Source organism: Trichophyton verrucosum (assembly GCF_000151505.1).
Source record: "Trichophyton verrucosum HKI 0517 chromosome Unknown contig00812_1.f1.exp, whole genome shotgun sequence".
NCBI lineage: Eukaryota > Fungi > Ascomycota > Eurotiomycetes > Onygenales > Arthrodermataceae > Trichophyton > Trichophyton verrucosum.
In genome coordinates this window covers 1-20134 of record NW_003315247.1, presented here as the reverse complement: position 1 = coordinate 20134, position 20134 = coordinate 1, and the positions used below count along the sequence as shown (strand labels likewise).

The 20134-nt window shown below is 48.4% G+C and overlaps 5 protein-coding genes across 5 annotated transcripts; 2 read left to right on the top strand and 3 right to left on the bottom strand.

Annotated features, from left to right (window-relative positions):
* Positions 1 to 739: 739 nt before the first annotated feature.
* On the bottom strand, positions 740 to 2257 carry TRV_06809 (uncharacterized protein; the record flags this gene model as incomplete). Its single annotated transcript, XM_003019123.1, has 2 exons — positions 740 to 2012; positions 2109 to 2257. 2 exons carry the CDS (start codon positions 2255 to 2257, stop codon positions 740 to 742), a joined length of 1422 nt encoding a protein of 473 aa, XP_003019169.1.
* Positions 2258 to 11689: 9432 nt separating this feature from the next.
* Positions 11690 to 13644, top strand: TRV_06808 (fungal specific transcription factor, putative; the record flags this gene model as incomplete). Its single annotated transcript, XM_003019122.1, has 2 exons — positions 11690 to 12405; positions 12477 to 13644. The coding sequence occupies 2 exons, from the start codon at positions 11690 to 11692 to the stop codon at positions 13642 to 13644; spliced, it is 1884 nt and encodes a 627-aa protein (XP_003019168.1).
* A 380-nt stretch (positions 13645 to 14024) lies between these two features.
* TRV_06807 (uncharacterized protein) lies at positions 14025 to 14757 on the bottom strand (the record flags this gene model as incomplete). The annotated part of the gene is made up of 4 exons (XM_003019121.1): positions 14025 to 14217; positions 14293 to 14360; positions 14551 to 14682; positions 14740 to 14757. The coding sequence occupies 4 exons, from the start codon at positions 14755 to 14757 to the stop codon at positions 14025 to 14027; spliced, it is 411 nt and encodes a 136-aa protein (XP_003019167.1).
* Positions 14758 to 15545: 788 nt separating this feature from the next.
* Positions 15546 to 16427, top strand: TRV_06806 (autophagy protein Atg27, putative; the record flags this gene model as incomplete). Its single annotated transcript, XM_003019120.1, has 2 exons — positions 15546 to 15783; positions 15856 to 16427. 2 exons carry the CDS (start codon positions 15546 to 15548, stop codon positions 16425 to 16427), a joined length of 810 nt encoding a protein of 269 aa, XP_003019166.1.
* Positions 16428 to 17486: 1059 nt separating this feature from the next.
* TRV_06805 (uncharacterized protein) lies at positions 17487 to 18498 on the bottom strand (the record flags this gene model as incomplete). The annotated part of the gene is made up of 2 exons (XM_003019119.1): positions 17487 to 17687; positions 17743 to 18498. Coding segments are annotated over 2 exons (957 nt in total), but the record flags the coding sequence as incomplete, so codon positions are not given.
* Between the last annotated feature and the right edge of the window lie 1636 nt (positions 18499 to 20134).

Below are 20134 nucleotides of genomic sequence, written 5' to 3'. Positions count from 1 at the left end.
AAGAAGAAGAAGAAGAAGAGAGGAAGAGGATAAAAGGAAGAGATAGAGGAAGAGAGAGGGCGGAGGGGAGTAATACGGGGTGTACAGGGCTAAAAGAAGCGCCCAAGGAGAGTATATTGGCAGCAAGCACAGCAACGGCTGGGGGTTCTTCTTCTCCCTGGTACTTTTTTTCCTTTTCTCTTATTCCGTTCGAGGCTGAGAGAAGCGAGAGAGGGAGCAGAGCAAAGAGAACGAGGGAGGAAAAAGGGTCGAGTCGACGCAGAGCAAAGCAACAAACGCTTCTGACCGGGGGGGCTGAGGGCGCAACGAGGCTGCGCTGCAGGACTTGGTGGTGGGGTTCTCTAACGGCCAGTGAGCTGCGCCGGGCGTCGTCGTCGTCGTCGTCGTAAGGATCTTGGAGGAAGACACAGCCGCAGCGAGCAGGAAGAGACAGCAGAGCCGAAAGAGAGAGTGAAAACGCTGTCTAAAAAGGGACGAAGTTGAAGCTGAAGTCGACGTCGATTTTGGCGCATCGCGGCTTTTTGGGGGTGTTGCGTATTGGTATTACGGAGTTGCGCGGGCCGGTTGGCTGTTTATGTACGGTATTTTTGGTATTTCTATTTCCATATAAACACACGATACCTATATAAAGAGAAAAGAAAAAAGACGGTCGATCTACGGAGTAGATAGATTTTATATTGATGCAGGGAGGACGAAGAAGAAGGCATTGAAGATGTTGATTTCGAGGAGACAAAGCTGGTCATTTCTTTCTAACAACCCAATGCACCGGTTTGTAGGTGTTGAAGAGCATGCTGTCGGGGTCCTGGATGTAGCCGCAGCCCCCTATGTCCTCCTCGACCTTCTCGACGGCAAAGCCCATCCTCTCTATCAGCGCCAGAACTTCATCCTGCGACAGTTCTACGACTCCAGGGTCTGCTATTCCCTCTCCCTGACCGTGCCCTCGGCCATGGTGGCTATGGCTATGGCTATGGCTATGGTTGTGGCTGTGACCATGGCTATACTCCTTCTCGAGATCATCGTCACCCGGGGCATGGGCAGAAGCAGCTGCATCCTCTGTCACCTTACCGCCATCACCACCGGCAGCAGCAGCAGCAGCAGTAGCAGACGGAGCTGGTCTATCCTCAAAATGCCACAGTAGCGGGCCAACATTGCTCCAGATGCCTCCCGGCCGTAGACAGTGGTGCACCGTCTGGATGTACCGTATCAGATTTGGCGCAGTATCAATGAAAAACACCGTAGCCACGGCGTGGAAGGCCTCTCTGTTCGACTCCTCATTGTACAGTAACAGAAAATCCGCAGCTGTCATGCTCATCGATCCCGTCATCTTCTTCGTCTCCTTCCGGCTGTCTTCCTTGCCTTCAGCGTCAGCCTCGTATCCTCTGACTGCGGATCCAGGATGAACATCCGGTACAAGGACCTTCTTGAACTGTTGCTGACGAGTCCGCAGGTTCGAAAAATGCAGTACAAAAGGGTATATAGCGCACTCTTCCTTGCGTTTTGTCCGGTTAAGCACCCAGCTACTTGTCACCAGCTGATGGTACGAGATCTCATTCCCTTCTGCATCGAAACCGGCCATCGCAACGTCAAAAACCAGCCTACCCAGCCCAGCCCCCGGAATCAACACCCTGGTGCCCTGCGCAGGCATCTCTCCAAACTCATCTTGCAAGTCTCGCATGACGGGGCCGTAGCATGTCTCTCTTTCTACCGCACCCCCCTCACTCCAGTCCCGGTATAGCTGGCGGATTGTAGAGTTGGCCTTGCTCACGTCTGATGAAGTAGCTGTGTCATGCCATGATACATCTCTGCCATGACCTTCCTTTGCGGTGTCCTCAGCCTGGGGGTGCCGGGGAAGCTGAAATGCCTCCAGGGCAGAGTCGAGAATGGCCTCAGCTACCTCCGCATTGGCATCAATGGCGTCGTCCACCTTGTTGAATGTCTCGAGCAGGTTAAAGGGTGGCGCGGCAAGGGTTTTCCAGTGCAGCGAGGGTAGAGCGTAGAACGACTGCCGCCGTCTATGAGTGACGTTTCGATGCGCAGAGCGGCGGTATTGTCTATCTGTAGCATTAGCAATTATACACGGGCTGTCAATTCCAAGTAAGAATGCCTACCTGAAGGAGTCCAGAGAGGCAAACAGAACCCTCCGCTCCTCTGGGTCAGCAAACGGATCAAAGGCACCACTCCATTCTTCTTCCCCTTCTCCTTCGTCTTCTCTTCTTTGCTGCTGCTGCTGCTGCTCTGTTTGGTTCTCCTTATCCATTCTGGCAGTTCTATTCCTTGAGTTTGACCATCCCACCAGTCGATGTCCCTTGGCTAGAGGTGTAACTAACTGGCTGGGCCATTTGATAATAAACTAACCAATGAAGTAATTTATTCAATACCATTATTAACTCGCTAATGTTAACTAGTTATAATTGGTTAGTCAACTAGCTAGTTAGTTAACTATACAGTTAGTTAAAAACTTTTTAGTAGCGGTGTTTATAGGCTGGGGGTTTGATATATCGGCTTTCCAGCCAACTACCCAAAGACAAGCAATAACCGGATGTCAAGATTACAGATATTGGCGGCACTACGACAATGCTTTGGCTATATAAAACTCAGGTAGCTAGTTAGCTACGGTAACTAGTTACCTTGACAATTCTGGCTCCTCGTTTGTACCAGCGTGCTAATATGATAATCAACCTCACAGGTCTCTGATCCGGAACCCTCCTGGTTGATACCCAGAATGATCCCGAAAAACTTACAATATGTCACCTCCTTTTGACTCGCATTGCGAAGCTGAACCTCTACGGAACTTATATCCAGGGTCTCTACATGAAGTTAATTTCTTTGAGCCGACTGTTGCACTGTTCTACCAGCTGTAGCCCGACATGTAAAGGTACAGGATAGGGTGCTGTCAGCCTGACCGTCTATTCTTTTCACTGTGAGGTATTTTCAACATAGATTGCATACCTTACTACTTACGTGCAACTTATGAAATGTTAGAGTAGATTCTCTATTGATCAACTATGCAATATTTTTGCGAGTTGTATGTTTTCCGTAGATTGGTATAATATTGAACTGGCTACATGTTTGATGGTGAATATTCCCGCTGCAACCTTCCAAGGGCTACTCTCGCCTGGTATGACCAAATAGTTACGCTGGTTAATTATTCCTTTGTATATCATCATATAGTATAGCTAACAGTACACTGTCTCCAGCACTCACGAGGCGACCATTCTAACTTCCAACAAGCAGACCTCCTGGCTCGGATAGATATATTGCATTTGCTACGGTAAATAATAAGGGAAAGAAAATGGTCTCTTCACACACTGGTTGGAAGTATGTGTCGGAAACCAGATTCTCAAAATTCCGCTTTAAAAAATATGCCCCTAGCTGCTCGCTGAGAGCACAGATTGGGATACCGAGAGACAGGGGTAGATCAGTGCCACAGTGCCACAGATGCAGAAATTGGCAAATGTTGGCATCTCACAACCAGTGCCGATGTTCAGAGCAGGATACCCGGTCTCAAATGGAGCCACGGATTTCCAGGGAAAACAGTCATGAAACTTCGTAAACTCGTGAAGCCCTACTTCACGCCTAAAATCCACGGTCCATATATTTTGCTCTTGGCTCAATGTGACCCAGAGTTCCAAGAAGATAGAAGGACAGACTAAATATAACATAGGTGTCATACGATCAATTGCTCAGGGCGGTGAATCAAGATCATATCCCCTTATTCTTCATTTCAAAACACTGGCTAAAAGGAGAGGAGATCTCGTAGATCCGGATCCTCCCCAAAGGGGCCGGGTGGACTCCCATGTTTGCCTCGTCTCTTGAGGTGAGCAGTGGCCTTGGGAGGTACTTGCTATCAGCAAGTCCACTTATTGCAATCGATTCATGTTACGTTGACAGCCATTCAGGCCAAACGATCCTACTGGCCTTTTGGCAGACGTTGGTAGGAGGAATCCAGAGTGTGGGTAATGAGAATATTGAGGGCGGAAGGAGTTCTATCGGCCGATGGAGGGTGAAGGGAAGAAACATGGTTTGGCAAAATGGCGACTGCATATATCACCTCCAAACCAAGAAATTACGCCGGGCGATTGAAGGGCAGACAACATCCACAGCTGTTGGGTATATTCGCATCGAGGAGTGAGTCAGATGGCTGCTCTGCGAAGCCGGAGGGCTTTAGCTGGTGGCTGGTGAGAGTGGAGCAGACGACCTGCATCTCCTTACTGACACCGTTATGCAGATTTGACGTGAGTTCAAGCTGAGCCTGGGATTTTTGGACGCCGGATGGAAGATAATAATATTCGCACCTGGTCCCCTGCTCAGTCGGATAGTAGCCGGGCCAAGATCCAGGATCAAGGCCCTACGGGCTCTGCCATCAGCTTCAGCCTTCGAAAGCGTATTCTAGAAGTTCTGCTGAAGGTACAGAGAAAAGCGTCAAATCCACGACGCTAGCTAGTTATCAAATAATGGGCGTCGTCGGGCTGAAGCTGAAGTCGCTCACATGACGGCCGAAAGGGGAAATACCAGACGTCACCCCTACGACTCTGTCTCTTCGACTTCCAACCTTCAGACTTCAAACCCGCGCATCAACTCCAGCAACGCGAGCTTTCCAGGAGCATCACCGACTCGGGGAGAGATACCCGGATGATAGGACGAACAAGAGTGGCATTCTCCTGTCCTAGCACCGTTTTAATCACTAATTAAACACCGTGGTGGGTTGAAAGCCATTAATAAGATCGGCAGCAGGGCTCGCTAACCAACAGACTAGAGGACTAGTTATCACATCGCACCGTTTCATGAAGATAGCGTCAACTGATTGAAATGTTATTTACTAAGTAGTAGTTAGCTATCTACTTTGCTTGCCTTTTGAATGCTTCCGTCGAAGCCGCTTCTGACGGTTCCACGGAACAAACAGAGGCTAGCAAAAATTCTGGCAAAGCTCCGTGCCTGATGAAACAAGCCGTGAAGAAAATCAGTCGTGCTAGAGTCTGGCCGGCTGTCCCGTCCAATTGGAGGCTCCTTATTGCCGGTATGGTACATCAGTCTGGTAACCGCATTCGTTTGTCAACTGCCTCATACGCTGCTATTGGATGCGGCCCGTCCTCCATTCCGAGTTAGTTGACGCTTTCCACACCTCCACAACTCAAAGTTTGTGGCCCATGGAAGGGGAAGAAGGAAGATTGCTCGACAAGGGCTTAACGAGATCGAAGAGCCGGCTAAAATGGAAATTGGCGATGATGGAAAATTCCCCTTTTTAACCGATCGCAAGGTCCAAACCCATGTTCGCTCCTCGGCTGCCCTATTACATGCTTACGTATATTGGATACGTGCATGATGTCAATATGCAACCTCTTCCAAATAAAAAAAAACGAATCTCTTGATAAATTTTTAATACACCCTGCGACTGGAGGGGAAGCCAGTATCCACCATCCAACAAACTTTGCCCCGGGGCCTGGGGAAAGGTTTGACAGACCTGGTTGCCACCACAGTCATCACTCCCATCTTGGCGCATCTTCGGTTACGCTCCGAGAAGCATTTTCCATTCCTCGCCAACATTTCCGACACGAGGGTGAGCGTTTCTATGCTCCTCCCCGCTTCGGAAAATACATTGGATCGAAAACAAAGCATCATCAGGTACTTAGCTTTTCTCCAATCAAGTACACATAGAACTGCAGTGTGAGGCCCAGTCTTGGCGGAAAACTAGTTAGCTAGTGAATAACGGTCGCAAAAGGAGATCCGAGGAGACGGCCCATGTACCAGGTGATGACGGACTCATACTCCGTATACGAAGGACAACCAGAGTCTCTCGTCTCACATGTGTAACTCCCTTGTGCTGAACCAGGGACTGGTCAAGGCCTTGCTTGCTGCCTCTACTATTGTCGTGTGAAGTGGCGTGAAAAAGACTTCCCGCCCTCGAGGCCCGTGCTCAGCTAACGAGATATCCGGCGTCGAAATTCCAATCTAAACGCTTCCAGGAACCAACTCTGGAAGAAGAACGAGGCCTGTGGAATAAATGGTATGTAAGAAATGGAAACCTTGTTGAACCAATGTCCCTTCTCCGGAGTACCCTGTTTACAATTTGCGAGCGATGAGACGATGGACCATCACCAGGATGGCGACACTCGGATTTCGTACACATGCCCTTCCATGCATATACGGGTACATAACTAATATCGTGGCCCCGTCTCCTCTGCAGCCCCTCCCCATGTGAATTCGTTCTCACCTCATTATTTAATAAGATAGTGGTTGGGCACTATCGAGAACCCGCATAAGCAACTCCTAACCCTTGCCCATATATGATATATATATATGCTGCTAGCATTGCTCGAGACATGGCCCTGCTGGCTTCCCGGAGCAGAGGATCGTTTTACGGAGCATTGAAGATGAACTCCGTGTGCCCAGCGCTTGCTTTTTGCAGAACCCCGTAACTATGGTTAGACCATTCGGCATCTAACCGTAACTAAGAATCCCAGATCCCAGATCCCGACTTGTCTTTTCTCCCTTGGATAACCTTCCAGCCTCCCCAAAAAGGTTGATTTAGCTCTCTCCGTGTTGACCCACCCATATATTATTAACGTCCGTTGTTGCACAGTATACGTACTCCGTACATCCTGTCCATTCGAGATGCGTTATTTTAACAGCCTTTTTTCAAGCGTGGAGCCTTTCTTCAGCTTTATCGGCATCCTCCAAAATGGCGATCAAAGCCTCAATCGCAGAACTCGACTCAAAATTGCACGATTAACAATTTGCAATATTAAATAATGAGTTAACTAGTTAGCTAACGCGGAAGGCATCCGCCCGATAAGTCACTTCTGAGACAACAGCCCAATAGACTGGACTATCGTGCACAGAACCGAATAATATATAAGTATCACAGAACAATGAGGGGGAAAGAAAAAAGCAACGGACAACCTCTTTAGGATGTTGGGCATTCTTGAAGGATCTGCAAAAAGACACGGAGTTACCTAGACATTCAACGCTGACATGCCTCAAATTAACACGGATATTACTGCGGGTAACCAATATATACTCTCTCGTGGCGAGATGTGGTACCTGTTTGTCGGTTGAATGGAAGACCAACATATACGAGCGATATCCATGCATGTTTTCCCTATCGCCGGGAGTATCATTGCCAGCGGAATCACGCAAAAGCATTGCCTCAGCCTATGGCTATATAGAGGCGAAGGGGTGTATAGGGGTCATTTGTTGATTTGGGAGTTGCTCGCCGGCACCGTAGCAAGAGCACCCTGAGTATCACCTTGAACCCATACCGTGCCATTTGACACCTTGTTTCCTGGACCCGATCGCGCAAAGGGCAAGGACGGCTGAATTTCCGCTGTGGGATATTGTTACATACAAACAAACAGCCGCATGCCCGCCCAACAACACGGAGCCCGTGGCCATGGCTCAACCTGCATCAGCGCCAGCGTTGTGTTCCCGGCCTGTATGCTCTTTGCCTAGTTGTGTTTAATCCTTTTTTTACACGCGGTACGGAGTACCAAGAGGCCTGTTGATCGCGGTGAGACAGTTCATATTTTTTTTCAATAATTATGTTCTGAGACAGCCTTCTTGAGTTGATACTCGCATCTCGAGAATAGGGTTAGACGGCAGCACCGCGTGGTATTCTTTTGGCTTCGCCGTTGAGGTCGGCGACATCGGCTTAGCTGTCCGTTCCTTCATGCATGTTCCGTTTATACATACTCTGTACGGAGTACTCCGTATTCATATATACCCTACCCAAAAGGGCGATGGGAGCTCCTTTATCACAGTCCAAATCTTGGTACCCAAGGGGGACGATATCTGGAAGGGTAATATCTCATCAAGGTAGCTAATTCTTTTTTATTTTTTCCCACTCCCTTCCCTCCCGCTCCTTGGCTTGTTTTGCTTTTTCACCTTCCTGGCCGTGATATCCCGGAGATGCAGGATATGTCTGGTTCATCCTGTGTAGTACAGCAGCATGGGCCAACCAGTTCATGACGAAAACAGAAAGACCGTCATGCTTCAAAAGAGAATTTTCTTCCATAAGAAGCAATACCGGATCTGGGCCTTGGAGAAACTTGAGGCAAAAATGAAATTAAAAAGGAATCATATGTGACAAATAAAGGACAAAAGAGGAACAGGAGAAGAAAGAAATGGACATCACACTCGTTTAATCCTGCCCAAGCGAATGATATTTGTTTGCTTGAAAGGGATCCTCCTGCGCCTTAGGGCTGTCGTTGCTTTTCCCACTCCGCCATGATAGTATTGACAACCTTCGTCAACCCCTCAGTCTCCTCCTCGACCATCATCCCGGAAAAACCAGCGCTGCAGCCAACATAGACGGGCATCTTCATCCGACGAGCCAGAATCCGGGCCGTGCGTGTTGCATAATCTACACTAGCTGGTGACGAATAGAGAGTTGAGCAGATTGTAGATTTTTCGTTTGAGTTCTGTGTGTTCAGATACAGCAGAACGGGATCGGAAGATCGGGAGGGGAGTTTGTTAGTTTTCTCTTTCTCTTTTCTTTTTTATATAGTATGCTTGGACGATACATTTTGAAATTGGGCAATAATTGAGAGCAAGGCATCTGGAATGAAGGGTGACAAGACAATCAAGAGTTTCCAATTTTTGTACCTGTTCGATATTGGAGAACGGGGAGAAATGTAGCAAGGTATTGAGGCGTCCACAGCCTTGCTGCCTACCTTTCCCCCTTGTCACACGAAGGGGATTTTGTCTCATTCATTTGACCTTGGGTATTGGATGTCGTATAATTGATACGGGGATGGCAATTTCAAAACAAGCAAGGCGTGGCCCGGGATGAAAAAGAAAGCAGGAAGGAAGAGGAAAGAAAGAGTGGTTCATACATCTGGCATGGCATAGACGAAGCTGCCCATGGGCCGGGCAACATTTGAGTCGCCGATCGAGGTTGTCGTCAGAAAGACGAGAGTCGAGGTAGCGAGGCACGTAAGATGGATATGGAGGTTGACGTGTGGCGACTTGGGCAGCGGAAACGACAGCTCGGTGGGCTTGAGAAGAGCCATGTCTGAAGAAGCTCCGTGACTTCGCAAAGGGAAACCGAAAACTGAAACCCGCACTGGTCAAGAGACGACGTTCAAAAATTGGTCAAGATATTATTCTTAGAGCCTGGCCAGCTAACGAACCGGCAACCAACTAACTAGTTACCAGAGTTAGTGTGAGATGAGCTAGCTTCGCGGAGAGTTGGCCTTCTGTCAAGTTCGGTACGTTCGGCAATAACCAGTGTCCCAGCCGGCGAAGGAGCTCCAAAGGTTCCTCAGTTGAGGACTGAGACTTGAGGGGTGACAGAAGCTTCCTCGCTGCTCGCTACTGGATGATCCCTCCTGCATGGCGCTGACGGCCGGACGATCTGAACACCCTCCATCAGCGCAGCAGCAGCAGCAGGGCCAAAATTCCGACAAGCACAAAACGGTTGGGCACACCACACCCAGTGTTTCCATGTGGTTTCACTGTCGCAACTCCAGCGTACAGAGCGTGGAGAACGGGAACTACCTTTGCAGCTGGCCAATCCAACCCGGCGCTGCCCCTTGGGTGACGCTCAGCTTGGCGGGCGCTCTACTTAATTTCGGCTCAGGCTGGATGTGCGAAGTGAAGGACGGGCGGGACTTTTAGGGGCGAACCAGGACGCTTCCGTGACATCGAACCTCGGGCCCAAGCGAAGAGCATCCTGGCTCGTACATGCAAGTACCTCTCTCACACACTCTCTCTCCCTCTTCCTCTCCCTCTCTGGTCTCGCTGCGGTTGCGGCAAGTTGTCCTTTTTTTTTTTACTTTTAGTTACACTTTTCCTCCCTGCAAATTATTCAATTCTTCTTACTAACGAATCCTTATCGCTTGGTAGAGACACCACTATTAGTGTGTGAGTGAGAGCCCAGGCGCAGAACCCAAGCGAGGAACTGGGAGCCCGTGGTCTGACTCCTATCAAGAAAATGCCACTCTGGAGCTGCGAAGTGGTTTCAAGCTGGTGGTGATAATACGAGGTTCAAAGCGCATTTTCCTGCTCCTCCCCTTCAGCCTTTGCAAAAAAACAATAGAGTTGGGATTCCTCGCAGTCTAGCCGTCCGCCTCCTTTTGCCTTCGGCCTGTGGAACTGACAGCCGCATGTGCAGGAATTAACGGAGTATGTAACAGCAGAGTGTCCCAGGTTTTAATCGACACCAACCGCCTTCGATTCTCAACCCCAGCTTTTTTCCTTTTTCCTTTTTCCATTCCCTTTTCTCCCTGGCCCGAGTCCACTGTTGGGCGCTATAACTATCAGCTCCGGGGTTCTTCTCTCGCAAGTTCCCACCACCGCCTGTCCGTGAGACACGGAACAGGAGCTGTCGAATCCTCTTTTTGCTCCCTTGGCCCGAGAAAGAAAAGAAAAGAAAACTTCTATACTGCTGGTCGAAGTTCCTTCTTTGAGTTTCAAGATCAGGTACGGGGGGTCTTTAATAATAATATACATATCCACGAGCCACACACGACAGGTATCTCGTGAGATCTACGATTTACTCATTTAGTTATTTCTCATCCTCGGCACTCCTTTCCAGCTTGTCGGAAGATTTCTTCCTGTGGGGGTAGCATTGGCAACAAGCTGGAAACATCATCCGATACTTAACTATGAAGAGGCCTTTGAACCCCGCGAATTGACTCCAGCTCGGCCATTATATATAGCTAGGCTCATATTCCTGGTCGGCAATAAAGCCGCTCCTTGTACCTTGTCTGCCTTTTTTTTTCCCGCCCCGGAACAAACACCCATTGGAACATCACGAACTACTCGTCCAGAACAGGCATACATTTCCAGTTACATCAATAGAAGAATAATCTGGATGCGGATGGCTGTCACCATTCGAGGCTTGTGAATGAGATTTTGGCCAGAATAGACGGAATGCGACAAGGCTCTCGCTCACACGTCCAGAGCCCAACATTCAGCTGACACTTGTGATTCCTGCATTCAAGCCTGAGAGAAAGCCTTTTTCAGAATGCAGAGACAACAATACCCTCCCCCGCCTCCTAGGAGTCAGCAGAGTGGCTATTATGCTTCGTCACCTGTCTCGTCTATCAGCTCTACATCAACGACTGCTCCGCGACCACCGTCAGAGCCTGGCTGTGGCTCTGCACCTCACCGCGGTCCGCCAGGCAATGGACTCAAGATATCCAACCTTCTCTACACTTCAGCTCCGCATAACCAGCACATGTCTATGGGCAATGCGTATCATCCACAATATGATTACTCGCAGATGCAACATGGAGAGAGACCCGGCTTGTTGCTTAGCCCCCTCCATAATGGCTCGATTTCGGATGCTTCCAGCTCTGCAAGCCACATTTCTCCTGCCGTTCCTCAGCAATCGCACAAGCGCGCATATAGACAGCGACGGAAGGATCCTAGTTGTGATGCGTGTCGCGAAAGGAAAGTAAAGGTATGTGTACCCGACCTTTGTTACTCGTACAGCTGGCTGAGCATATGCTGATAATCTTAACTTAACAGTGCGATGCTTCAGACTCGTCGAGTTGTACGGAGTGTTCCAACCGCAATGTCAGATGTCTTTTTACAAAGGAGACGAACCGACGCATGTCATCTATCAAGTTGGTCACCATTATAACTGCTACGCTCGATCTTCGTTCTTTTGTTTCTCTAACATAATCCAAGGCAAGTTCAAGATCTTGAGAGGCAGCTCGCCCATGCGAAGCTTCAACTGCAACAGTTGCGCTCTGGTGCACCAAAAGCTGCCAGTCTCATGGGATCCGATTCCGATATGAACGAAGATATGCCGGCAATTCCAGAGATAGGCTCTCAACCTGCTCGCCTTCACACCCCAAACGTTAATTATGACTTCTCTCGTGTATGCTCGAAAATGCGAGTCTATGGAGACGGCCTTCTTCATTTCCCGCAAACCCCGTATTTTCTTCGACCGCAGCCTGTTCTGGATGCAGATGTACCCCCGCTTCCGCCAACAAATATCGCACATGTTTTGATGCGACATTATTTCTCTTGTGTCCATTGTCTGTATCCAGTTCTCCACTGGCCTACCATTTTACATGTTTACGAGAGAGTCCATCAGACAGGGACCCTACAAGGTGTCTCGAGGGGTTGGGCTGCTGTCTTTTTTGCCCTGTTGGGCTGTGGGTCTCTGCATTCCCTTGATCGAGACTTAATTGCCAAAGGTAAGGAATATATCAAAACCAGTATGGGCTTGATCGACCTTTGGCAAAATACGTTCTCGATTGAGCAAGCTCGCGGCGCAATGCTGGTGAGCATCTACTTGTCTGAACTAAACATCAACTCTGTCAGCTGGGTATGGCTTGGTGCGGCAGTACGGATTGCTCAGGACCTTGGTTTCCACATGGAGTCAGGCCCATGGGAGCCGATGGATGGTGAAATGCGGAAACGCGTATGGTGGTCCATTTACTCGTGGGAGAGGTTAGTTCACGCACAACTTCTATGTTATCTTGTCTTCTCCTTGGATAACGTTGCTAACAAGCGGTTAATAGATTGAGCGCTTTGGAACTTGGCCGCCCACTCGCAATTATTGACGAGGACTGTGATATTTCACTTCCATCCTCAATCGAAGAGCAACTTATCCAAGAAGGGACTCCGGCCCCAGATCAGAAATCAAATCCCTTACTCGTTATAGTCCACATAATGCGCTGCGTTTCGCAACTTACGAAAGCTCTCAAAAGTTTGGTTATATCGAGTGATACCCTGGAGCTATTTGATCGGCATTTCCGGGCTTGTTTAAACAGCTTCCCGGCGGATTATCACATGCAGTCAAATCAATACTTGGATCCACGATCGCTTTCCCCTGTTATTATTCTCCAGAACACCAGGTTAGTTCTACACCGCCATAACCTCTCTCCCGGATGTCCACCGGAGATCCGGAATATCGCCATGGATCATTGTTTGGCAGTTGCTCGCGATACTACTGGGATTTTGACCAGATGCATGCGCTCGCCAACCTCTGGAGAACCTGGAGCTCCCTCGAAAGTCAACGGCGATGACTGGCGCTATCTATTAGCTGCAGCCGCCACTTCCGTGATTTGCAAGCATATTTGGCGGTGCATTCTGCTATTGTTATGCAGAGCCGATTATGCTGCTGCACTAGTATGCATACAAGCCTGTTCTGCAATCGGAGATGCCAGAGCAGTGAACATTGCTTCGGGCCGGTACATCACCTTCTTCTTGAAGTTTCTACTTGAAAAGCAGCAGAAAGAAGGCTCCTTTAACTTTGTGGATGATGAGGAACTTATGGCCTACGTGTCGGGCGATCTGCAAAGTTCTATGGATACCTCGTGGGTTTGGAGGTCAACCTGCTCCAACCCGTCCTTAGATATAGGGGCCAAGCCACCATCTAGCACGCTAGTCACATCGAGCCCACCATTGAAGACGGAGTCTGCGGACACCGCTCGAGCAGACGGTGCCGAAACTGATGACCAAGCACAAGATTGGGAAGGATGGGGCTGGGTTGAAATGGTAACGCAGCGCTTGTTAGCTGAGCAGCAACAGCAGAACAATGCTATTTCTCCTAACGGTCTAGACAATCCACGTCTTGATCGCCCAGTCCCTAATGGCGTTAACGCCTCTTGCCGCTCTCCCGAGACGGCCACCAGCCCATGTCAAAAGAGCAACATCTCTAAGATGACAATTGCGAATATTATATGAGAATGGAGCGTTCCGAAAACCGCCACTCAACCAAGAAATAGCATCGATTCTTCATCTCTTGCGCCACAGCAATCCAGCCATGGCTTGGGCATTTAGCATCAATGCTGAGAACAATGCCACCACTGTCGCTACCTTTTACTTATGCCATGGGATACGAAAAGGCACAGAGAAGATGGGGTGACATGAAATAACGAATGTACATATGATACCCATTTACAACTGGACTTTGTTTACTAGAATATTCTTTTTTAATAATAAGAAGATCTCAATGATCATGTTTTCGCTTCTATTCAGCGGTCGTTGTCCAGTGTACTTTGTTCAATTGAAGCAATGCCTATGCTGTGCTATGGATCTATATAACACCACTCATTTTTTTTCTTTCAAGTCTCCAAGTTAATACTTTTTCCGAATCGTGCATAGAGAGCAATTTTCAATTGCTGTGCTTCCTCCTTTAGTGCTCCCAACTTCTCCTCTAGGTCAGAGACTTCGTTGTCGATTTTCTCAGTCGAAGCAGCTAGCATTTCTTGTGCCTCCGATAGGGGGAGTGACATGAAAGAGTCACCAATTTTGTACCTACTCCAAATCAGTACGGCTCATAATAAAAATTTTTGCACATTCAATCAATATTCAGACTCAGGTATTACTTACGGGACTGGAACATCCTCGTCGGCGAGGTCAAGTTCAGCGGAAACTTCCTCAAGATCTTCCTTGTCTTTCTGTAGTGTTTGTTAGCCCCTCATTCGTCATAAAGTCCATCATAATATGTAGCGCTGGGTTTAAATCGATAAAGAGCTCGTTGTAGCATAAATCTGAAGAACCAGCTGTAGAGATATCAAGGCTTGAGACACAAGCGTGCCGTATTCGTTCTTAACACCGTAGTATCTTCCTCGGTGCCAGAATACGTACCAATTTTGCCTTGAGCTGTGCTTCCAACACGGCCTCTCTTTGATGTAATCGACTGAAACGATTTATCTTTTCTTGATCTTCACGGCGGACCTCAGTCTCTTCGCTACTGGTGGCTTCATCGTCCTTCGAGAGCTAACATGTCTGTCAGCAGAAGCCAATATGGAGGGCGCGTCGGGGGTATATACTTACCATCCGACGTTGAAACATCCTGACTTCTGGAGTTCGTATAATTAGAAAGGTCTCCGGTCAATATCTGGTATATCTATAGCCTGTTGGCTGGGTGTTGTTGGGAGTTATATTAATTATACAGTGTGGAAGGTGTTGATGTTGTTGGAGATTTATCAAATGGAGGCACAACCGATGCGAATTTTGATATTTACTTTAACAAACAACGAGCCTCATGCAAATAACTATCAGCACAAGCATAAACTACACCCAAGAGAAGCCTGGGTATGTCTAGGGAATAACGCAATTAACGATGATGTGTTTAGCGAGTACCCACGGAAATTTCTATGGATACACAGGCGGTTTGCAGGTAGAGTTGACAGAAATACCGGATATCAAGAAAACAAATGATCGAAGCCTTTTTACATGCCTATCTGCCCAATATAATACACCTTCCTCTTTATATTATACATGCTAGCTTTCTGTAGCTGCTTCTTCTCTCCGCTGCCAGATCCCAATAGCAGTATCACGTGACACGACCTGAAGGGGAATGTTTAGTTATGATGCAACGCTGCGAAAGTCCAGCTTGCAAGCAGTTTACAGCTTTTGCATCCACATTGGTAGAGAAACTGCACATTTCCACGACGAAGCCGCTCTCAAGTCTTCCCTAGAGCTTCTCTTTTGATCTATCTATCCGTCTTTTCTCTCTCGCTCTTTTGACCCTGGTCTCAAACCTGGAACTGTTGGGACAACCAACCCGCGTGACGTCCTGAATTAAAGCCGAGCGTGGGCTGTAGCCTGCTACGACGACGACGGAGGCTGCGGCGATGATGGCGAGATACAAGGGGCTGTCGATTCTATCCTTATTTGCGATCTTTTCTTCATTAGCGTCTGCCGAGCTAGACTGTTCTAATATTAAGGTCGATGGAGTAATGTGGAATTTTGGCAAGCTTGGAGGTGCTCACTCGATCTCGGAGACCGCCAGCAGCCATGAAGGCTACAATACAACGTACACACTTGACATATGCAAGCCGTTAACCAAGACTTTGTGTAAAAAGGGTGCTTTTGGTGCGTCTACCTCTTGTGTGTTTTCCGTGGCTAGTTTGGTATAGCGCTAACCCTCGGTTCTTCTTACTGTAGTCTGCGCTGTCAGGAATGCAACGGATATAAATGGAATAGAACGAACCATGGACGTGATTGATATCGCTGGCAATTTCGTTTTGAACAGCGGCAGGACACTTGATCCTATATTCACACGGCTTAAGAAAGAGGATCCGAAGACAGAAGGCCTGAAGATGGAACTCCACGGCGGAAAACATAAATTTGGCAACTTGTTAAAGAGACAAAAGGCAGTGATTACCTTGTTGTGTGACCGGGAACGAACTGGGCTGGAAGGTTTGGAAAGCTCCAAGCCGGACGGGGATAAGAAAAAAGATGGTGAAAAGAAAGACGATGATAAAAAAGATAATAAGGACAAGGAGGGCAAATCCAAGAGAGATGGCGAAGAAAATAAGAAGAGCCTTATTTTTAAAAGCTATAACGAGGAGGAAGGCACCTTAGATCTGGAGTGGAAGACGAAATACGCTTGCGAGAACGTTGAAGACGGCGGTAGCGCACCATCCGGCCACTGGGGATTCTTCACCTGGGTTATTGTTCTGTATGTTGTTCTCGTTTCTTTACCCTGGTTGTCAGAGAGAGTGACTAACGTTTGATGCCATTCACAGCCTGTTCCTGTGCACTTCGGCTTATCTGATATTCGGCTCGTGGCTCAATTACAGCCGGTATGGAGCTCGCGGGTGGGACTTGCTTCCTCACAGTGACACGATCCGCGATATTCCCTATATCCTCAGGGATTGGGCTCGACGGGTAGTTAACACCCTTCAAGGGGGCGGCACCCGAGGTGGTTACAGTGCCGTGTGATATTTCTCTCTACGTCACGACTATTATTTCCTCCCTGGGCCTTAATGAGGGCTGTACACATATCTCTACCTTCTTCACCCTGTACTATTTCCGGCCCGCCTTGATGGTCTTGTTGAGCTTGTTTCAACGGAGCAGGGCCCGGTCGATCTTATTCCATCCATTATTCTACCCACATACTCAACCTATTTCCTGTTAGATCGCACCGACTATTTATCCTTTCAGAATTTATGAGTTCTATTTTTCTTTGGGAGCTGGTGGTCTTTCTTTTCCTGCATTGATTATCATAGTTCTATTCTTCTATTCTATTATTTATCTATTTCGTTGGAAGAACTTGCTCTACATGCAGTTTTAGCTTGATGTCACCTCTCGATATATATCGTCTTCGGTTTGATGCCTTGCTTACGAGTATGAGAAGCAGTACGTTATACTACTTACGCTCTAACGTTGCTATGATTGCATGAATTCCTTCACTTTGTTTGTCTTTTGACTCTTAGGTAAAGAAAGGGGCATATTCCAGCATAGCAACAAAGCACCACGATGCAGCATTCCGTACCACACTATGCCTAAAATGCCACTCCCGAACTCGTCATATCAAACCCTAGCCTACGTAAATGGGGCGCTGGATAACCGAGATAAGTCTAGCTATCCTAGACATTGTGAGAGGACAACAGGCCGGTAGGACCGAAAAGGAAGAATGAAAGTAACAGAGGAGCCCTGGTAATAATATCATCCGAACTAAGACATCACCATGCGGGTTGAATCGTTTGGCACAGATGCTTAGCATAGCTATTTTTCTCCCAATACTTTCCAGAGTAACATGTAGGGTTCGAATGAGATGGAGAATAATCGAGCTATATCTTCATGGCAAATTTCTTCAAATAGCGGTAATCCGCCATGTTTCGGTCAACGGCAGAGCGAATGATCTTTGCTCCTTTCTCACCGTACTTCTCCTTCCACTCAGCGTCGAACTCTTCTTCGGTTTTGGCTGCTTTCTTCTTATTGGCGACGGAAGAGTAAGTGTCAGCTGTACAGGTTCCAAAAATAGCAACACCCTGGGTGCCAGGGCTACACAGAGGGATTATTAAGTGTTTCCCAGGGAAGACTTACGTGGGCTCTTGGACGTAGGCTTTTGGAACCTAGTGCATCATCGTGGAAGCCATGCCATTTGGCGAAAGCGTCATGAGCCACTTTCTGGTCTTTCTCTGAGGACCACTGGAGCATCTCAGGGGTGTATTCTTCCCCAACACTCTTGCAGAAGCGTTCGATCACAGCTGCAGGGTTGTCCAGAAGATCATCTGCGTCGACCACGCATATTTCGACCTTCTCTGGCTCACTATGAATTCCATTTGTGGTTCCATTTGTGGTTCCATTGACGGTTCCATTCAGGGTTGCATTTGCATTTCCAGTATGGACTGTACTCGCGTGGGATGGCCCAACAAATTGGATTTTGCGGAGATAGTCGAAGAACCGGCGCAGTTCGTCATATCCAGATTCGTTTTCATAGAACTCATAGAATCCTGTGACATCGTCTAGAGGCGGGATGGTGCAGCGGTAGTACGATGGGATACTATAGTGCGGATCACGAATCAAGAAGGCGAAATGGAACTTCGAGAGCAGCTCTTGCGGGATAACCGTCGGATTATCAGCCTCCGGGTTTGTTTCTGGCGCTGAGATGCTCCCGTTGGTACGGTGTGGCGTTTCAGAATCCTGGGCTCTGGCCACACCGTTAGAAGAGGCCCCGTTGGTGTCCATGTTGGTGCCGATTCCACGTTTGGGTATCTGAAGTGAGGCTACTCTGGTTGCTGGCTGCGCATCGGGCGGCATGATGTAGTATGCCATGTCCTTGATGAAGAGTCGTTTCCCCTAGATGTAACGGTGAGCATTTTGCGCTGCGTGTTTGACGAAGCCAATGAGTGACCGCCGTAGAATGGGAACATTGCAAAAAGCAAAAGAGATAGACAGGAACAGCAGTGTCAAATTTGCTCGAGTGCGCTACTCTCGGATGTAGCAATCGATGAAAGGAAAATGGGCATCATACGGATCGGTGAAGAACACAATATGAACACATATCCTGACATGGGGGCATTGAGCGTCCTCTAGATATCCATTTCAAGGCATAAGGGGGTTTCCATATAATTTGGAAAGTAACAGCAGCATCAGGAGGAGAAAAGTAGGAATGAGGAGAGAAACATCAGAACGCATGGAAGAGCAAGAGAGTGACGGCCGCGACGGTGTTTGCTTTTCTCAATTGGCAGGGGAAAAAAGGGTCACACCTCTGATGCTTCTCTGTCAAAGCGGTCGAAGATCGTTTTGTAGGTTGACTCGTGGAAGCCCGTCTGGATTCTGGCTTCCTCATCATCCTCGTATCTTTTGCTCAGTCTCTCAGGGCCGTAATAGAAGGCATCGCCGAGCGGTTCGTGGATGCACTTTAGAGTGTCATGGCGGGTCATGAAGACCTGGACGAGAGGTTAAACCACGTTCAGGGAAGGGGGACGGCAGTATTTACTCTTTCAAAGGCCGTAGAGCATGCTCGGGGATGCGTAGCCACGAAGATAGAGCGTTTAGCCATGGTGAAATTCCAGTAGTAGTAGTAGTAGTAGTAGTAGTGTTGATATATGGAAGAGCTTCTCAGCTGTAACTAGCTTGTAGATGGCAGGGAGAAAAGAATGGCTGCCGACACTGACAGAAAAACACAAAACGCTTTTACGTCAGGAAGACTGTCAGCAGCGATTGCCTCGGTGGCTTTATATCGGAAGAAAAGAAGCCAGCCAGAGTGACGGATGTTGATAACTATGAGATAACTAGCCGGGGGCAATGGACAGGAGAGTCAAACTGCCGGCAAACAACCGCAACGTCACGCAGAAAGATAAATGCGATTTAGTGACGACAGAGAACCGGACAGAAGACGGATGGCGGGAGGGTATAAGCGTGTATATATATATATATTTCCAAGTATACTCCGTACAGACACACTCTAGCTACCACGGAACCAAAGAAAGCGTCCTGAGTCAAGGCGGTGGTGGCCCGGGATGACGTTGATATGGAACCAACACGATCAACACTGAACTCGCAGCGCAACGAGGGAGCGGAAACGAAAAATCTCTGCTGGCTCGAACCTACACGCGTGTCTCTCCAGTTTTTTTTACCTCTCATTCTCAACTAGCTAGCTAACTAGCTAGTTATCGTTTTCGCCCTGCTGGGCCTTGCCGGGTTTCCATGACACATATTTCTGTGGACACCAAATGAAAAAGAACGCACGCAGAACGTGTATTGGGGTCGATGCTGGATAGGAACTGCTCTTCCTGAGGGCCTTTCGGGCTCGTTAGTTATTGCCACTCACAGCAGACGGGCTGGTGGGATGGAGGGGAGCGAAAAGTGCGCAGCTTGCAAGGTGCAGCAGGACGCATCAAGGGGGCTGGGTTGGATGGCAGAGACGGCCGCCCGCGCCAGGGAGAAGCGAAGGCGCTTAGTGCCACAGCGCCGGCCTGGTCTTTTTTTT